At 36.9% G+C, this 6,071-nt stretch overlaps 1 protein-coding gene across 1 annotated transcript; it reads right to left on the reverse strand.

Annotated features, from left to right (window-relative positions):
* Positions 1-1,374: 1,374 nt before the first annotated feature.
* On the reverse strand, positions 1,375-1,869 carry LOC119520125 (peptidyl-prolyl cis-trans isomerase A-like). Its single transcript, XM_037817873.1, has one exon. It carries the CDS (start codon positions 1,867-1,869, stop codon positions 1,375-1,377), a length of 495 nt encoding a protein of 164 aa, XP_037673801.1.
* Positions 1,870-6,071: the final 4,202 nt, after the last annotated feature.

Below are 6,071 nucleotides of genomic sequence, written 5' to 3' on the forward strand. Positions count from 1 at the left end.
GCTGTCATTTTCTTTAATTTATTTACCTATTTGGTCAATTCCCCAAGTGAAACTAAACTCTTCACTCCCACCACCATTTCCCCTCTGCATGGATGCCTTCCTTGCCTGATTCAGGCTCAGATATCATAGGCTGGAAGTTCCACCTGCCTAGGTGCTTTACTTTCCCTGCTCACCCAAGTCAACTTTTGACTCTCCAATGTGCATCACTCCAATTTGTGGACACCCTCCGCCCACCACTGCTGGTAATCAACCACCCTACATGAAGCCTGCTCCTCTGCTTTGGAGGATGTCCCCCATGTTTGGATGCTTTCCTTTCACCCATGTGGATACCCTCCTCCTCTTGCTTTGGTTTTCACAGGCCACCCCAAGCCATCCCCTCCCCCAAAGCAGACCTTGCTCTGCTCTACCTGATGACCTTGGGACTTAATGGTTCAAGAAGAGAAGAATAAGTAAAAGGAACAGGTACATTTGATATACTGTTTTTTGTTTGCTGCTGGTATAAAAAATGTATTTGAATTTTGCAGCTTTACTATTATATTTTTGTATTTCTAGTGAAGTGGCTAGATAGAGCAACCTTACTACACATACCTATTAATTCTAATAAATTACTATATATTCTTACACATTTTCTAGTACATAGTTATATCACTTGTAAATAATTACAGATTTAATTCTTCCCTTTCATTCATATGCTTCTTTCTTTTTCTTGACTTATAGGACCTGTGCATGCTGTTGATAGTGGGTATCCTTGCAACATACCTTATCTCAGAGGGAAAGTTTTTCACACTTTGTCATTGCATATGGTTTGCTAAGGAATTTTATACACACACTTTATCAGAATAATTTACCTTCCCTTTGTTCCTAGCATCCAAAAGATCTTTCTCAGGCATACACGTGTTATCAAATGGTTTCCTGCATTTATTAATCTACTTATATGAAATTCCCCACTTATTCTATTGATTTGGAGAATTACATTGACTCTCCATATTCAAATGTCCTTGCATTTCAAATCAATTCAGTTGTGTCTTGGTGTATTATCCTTTTTATATGTTGCTCAATTCAGTTTGCTACTATATTGTGTAGCATTTTTGCATCTATGTTCATGATTGGTCTGGGTTCCATGTTTTGAAATGTTCTTCTCAGATTTTGTTATCAAGGATTTTCTTATTTGGTTATTTAAGTTTTTATTTCATGATCATAAACTTAATTCTGGAATCCAGATAGACTTGGAAGGGGGAGGATAATGTAGAACCCAAAGAACTAGCCAGAGCACAAAGATAATAGGATACAAGAGCAGACCAGCGGAAATGGGACACTCTCCTCAGCTACAGAAGGAATGATCTGGTGGTTACGACAAAACAGAAATCAAATTTATTAGACTTGTCCATGGTTGGCAATGATGACCTTCCTGCTGGCCTTGCCACTCCTGGACCCAAAGCTCTCTATGGCCTCCATAATATTCACGACCTCTTTCACCTTGCCAAGGACCCTGTGCTTGCCAGCCCACCACTCAGTCTTAGCAGTGCAGAAGAAAAACTGGGCACCATTTGTGTTGGGTCCACCATTGGCCATGGACAAGATGCCAGGGTCTGTATACTTCAGAATGAAGTTCTCATCATCAAACCTCTCCCTGTAGATGGACTTGCCACCAGTGCCAATATGGTGTGGGAAGTCACCACCCTGGCACATAAACCCAGGAGTAATTCTGTGAAAGTAGGAACCCTTATAACCAAATCCTTTCTCCCCAGTGCTCAGAGCATGAAAATTTTCTGCTGTCTTTGGAACTTTGCCTGCAAACAGCTCAAAGGAGACGTGGCCCAAGGGCTCGATGTCAACAGACATGTGGAAAAACTTGGTGGGGTTGACCATGGCTGCCAGTAGGTTCAAGGATTGTTCTGAATTAGTTAAGCTGGATTTTAAATTTGGGTCCATGTGGAGGTCTGGTATGATGCAATGGGAGAACCAGGCCTCAAGGCATGAGAAAAAGATAGTGAGTTACAGGTCCCAGAGAGAGAGGAGTGTCACCGGGGGTCCACCAGAAGTGCAATTGGCTCAGATCCAGGTTAGTAGATTTACCACAGGTGACAAGGATTGGTTAGTTTAAAGAAAATGTGCTTGAGAAGGAAAGGGACAGGGGGATCCGAGGGTGGTGGGGATAGTTAGCTTACCATTTAGGGCCAACTGTCTGCTTGGGGTGAGGTGTGTGTGCCCCTTTTACTATTTGCTAGAAGAGCTTGTACAAGAGTGCCATTATCTCTTCCTTAAAAGTCTGAATTATTTATTAGTAAAACCTTTGAGGATTGAAGTTTCTGACTACAAATTTACTCACTTTAAACATAGTGGTGCTATTCACATCTTCTATTTCTGTTTGGATACATTCTGGTAAGTTTTGCTTTTTTAGGCATTGGTTCATTTCATCTAAATTTGCAAACGTATTGGCACGAATTTGTTTAAATTAGCTTAAAATGTCCTCTTGCGATCTTTTAAATACAGATAGAAACATGAGGACATTAGTCATTTGTGTTCTTCCTATTTTTCCTAAATGTCTTTTCTGGGTTCATACACATTATTGATATTTTCAAAGAGCCAACCTTTAAGAATATATGTTGGTTTTCTACGTCATTGATATCTACTCTTTATCATTCCCTTTTATCTACTTTCTGGGGTTTATTTGCATGTTCTTGTTCTAGTGTCTTGAGATTGACTCTTAGATAATTGATTTCAACTTTTTTTCCCAGTATATATATACTTAAAGCTATACTTTTTTTCTCTAATTACTGCTTTAGCTGCATCATCCATAACTGCATTTATCATTTTAAAAGTTATTCAGTTCAAAATAATTTCTTGCTATTTCTTTCATAATCCATGAATTATTTAATAGGGTATTGCTTAATTACAAAACCTGTTAGATTCAAGTTAGATTCAATCTTTTAAATTTATTGACATTTGCTTTAAGGTCCAGTATATGGTATATATTGGTAAATATTCACTGTGTACTTGAAAAGAATGTGAATTTTGCATTTCACGAATGCAGTGTTTTATGTTTTTTTCAATTTGATCAAGTTAGCTAACCACATTGTCCAAATATTATATATCTGTATTGATTTCTTTTGGGGGTGATGAAAATGTTCCAAAATTAGACAGTAGTGATGGTTGTGCAAGTCTGTAAAATGTACTAAAAACCTATTATATTGTGCACTTTAAATGGGGGACTTTTATGATATATGAAATATATCTCAATAAAATGATTAAAAATTTTTGTAGCGGTTTGGAATTATGTTGTGCTCCCCCTCCTTTTCTTTCTTATTTATCAATTTTTTTTGAGCATAAGTGTCCTTTAATAGAGAAATGACACAGCTCTTCAATGGATTGCTACATAACTATTACAAAAAAATGAGTTAGAGCTATATGTGCTAGTCAGAAAACTGTCCATGTCTTATTGTTAAGCAAGAATGGAAAATTGTAATATACTCAGATTTTTGTTAATAAAATACAAATTTTGCATATCTTCAGCTCTATATTTATCCTGATGTCAATACCAATATTTTTTTAACTTTTTATTGTAACATACAGCATTTCAAAGCTTCCTATTTTAATCACTTTCAAGTGTACAATTCAGTGGCCTCCTTTCCTTTTTGAAAGCATATGGAGGGCAAGTAATATTTGAATTCTGTTGAGATTGCTTCCAAGCATTTTTCTGCGGAAGTGTTACTTACAAACTAATCCACTGGGGTGAGAACAGGAAAATCCCTCTGTAGTGGCTTTTTTTTTAACCCAGAGACCCTGATAGTGGTCCCCCACTTTTGACTGACAGGCACACAGCCCCCCGTTCTGGCTGGAGAGTTGGAGGCTCAGAAAGCACCCCAACTTCCGCGGGAGCCCCGAGAGCTGAGCAGAGCTGCCAGTCACCGTGCACCAGCCCCCACGCCAGGACAATCAGAATTGGAAAAACCGTAACCAGAGAGAAAAATCTTTTTCTTTTTTGTGAAACTCTTTAAGCGTACGAGTGCATAAACTTTTGGAACCACCAGCTTTTGGAGAAAGGCTCATAGAAGGAAAAGGTGAGCCTGCAGAGGGTGAGAAACAGTGAACAAAAGAATCCTTTAGGAGAGAAATCACTGATCCTTCTTCTTGACGAGTTACCCCTTTTCCTGTATACTTAAACCAGTAAATTTATTTTGTTGGTTAAGCTTATTCAAATTATGCTTTTTTTTCCCCCAAGGAAGTAGGAAACTTTTGATTTGTCCACCACATAGTGACTGATTTTGTTTTTTACATGCTGATTGAGAAAATGTGTACACATATATTTGCCAGTGTTTTGGGATCAGTGATAAGAGAAAGGAAGACATAGAGTATTGTTTACCAAGAAAGTACATGCCTGGATTTATGTTTGAGACAGATAATTCTGATCACAGGGTAGTAGATGAAATAGAGAGGAAAGAGTCAGAAGTCGATGAAAGTCTCATCATCCAGGTGAATCATGATGAATAGAAACCAGGAAAGTTGTAACAGATGGGGAACAAAAAAAGATTTATTTAAAAAGTATTTTGGAAGGAAAACTGAATGGTCCTGGGTGTAGGTGAATAAAGAAAGAATAAATAATAACAATTACAGATTGCAGAAAATGCTGTGAATTGTGATAGGGAGAGTAGGATTAAGAAAAAAAAAATCCCTTTTATGTACTTTCTTGGGCATCAGTCAATGAAAATATTGAAGGAAATCACATTTCCCCCCTTTATTATATGGGCTAAATGTGGATTTGGGAAAAAAAAAAAAACAAAACAGAATTCATTTTTCTTTGCTCTTTCCTTACACTTATTTTTCCATAAGGATGCTGTGATTGCTTTAGTTTTCAGCTATTGGGAATTTTTCTATTATTATTATTTTTAATTTTATTGAAATATATTCACATACCTTACGATCATCCAAAGTATAAAATAATCATTCACAGTATCATCATATAGTTGTGCTTTCACCACCACAATCAATTTTTGAATATTTTCATTATTCCAAAAAATAAAAATAAGAATAAAAATAAAAGTAAAAAGAACACTCAAAATATCCCATACCCTTCTTTCCCTCTATTATTCATTTTTTTTTTTGTCCCCATTTTTCTACTCATTTGTCCATATACTGGGTAAATGGAGTGTGAGCCATAGGGTTTTCATAATCACACAGTCACACCATGTAAGCTATATAGTTATACACTCATCTTCAAGAATGAAAGATACTGGATTGCAGTTCAACAGTTTCAGATATTTCCTTCTAACTTTTCTAATAAACTAAAAACTAAAAAGGGTTATCTACATAATGCATGAGAGCTACCTCCAGAATGACCTCTAGATTCCATTTGAAATGTCCCAGCCACTGAAACTTCATTTTGGTTCATTTCTCTTTCCCCTTTTGGTCCAGAAGTTTTTCTCAATCACATGATGCTGGGTCCAGGCTCATCCCCAGGAGCCACATCCCACCGTGCCAGGCAGATTATTGGGAATGCTTTAACCATATGCTCACCTGAAACTCTAGTGATGTAACACTGGAAATAATGCCCAGCTTGGAAGCTCTTCTGAAAGAAGAATTCTGCACTTTGTGAAGTGAGCTCCCCTCCTGCAGAAAGGAGCACATCTTCAATTTCTGCACATCTGAGAGTGAACCAATTCAATTATTCTAATCATGGTTTAGATAAAAGAAAAAAACAAAAAACAAAAAACAGCAAGTACCAGTAAACAAACTAGCAAACTATTTCTTGACTAAATCAGTGATAGAACAATGTCAGGGCTTTGAATGAAAAAAATAACCCAGCTTCTTATCTGTAAGAGCACCCAAATTGTTTTGATTCTCATTTTGTTGGTTCTCTGTCATCTTGTCTAAGTCCCAGGAAATTGCGTCTTCATGCTTTATTACAATGAGAAGTATTTCCAGGAAGCATACGGCTGTGCTTTTGAACTTGTGACATTTAAAGGGAAATAAAATGCTAATGTGACTAATAAAGCAGAAAAATGGCTTTATAACTATCCGTGTGAGAACCCTAGCTTCTCCTTAACTTATCTTTTAAACTGACTAAATTTGAC

Source organism: Choloepus didactylus, chromosome 24 (genome assembly GCF_015220235.1).
Source record: "Choloepus didactylus isolate mChoDid1 chromosome 24, mChoDid1.pri, whole genome shotgun sequence".
NCBI lineage: Eukaryota > Metazoa > Chordata > Mammalia > Pilosa > Megalonychidae > Choloepus > Choloepus didactylus.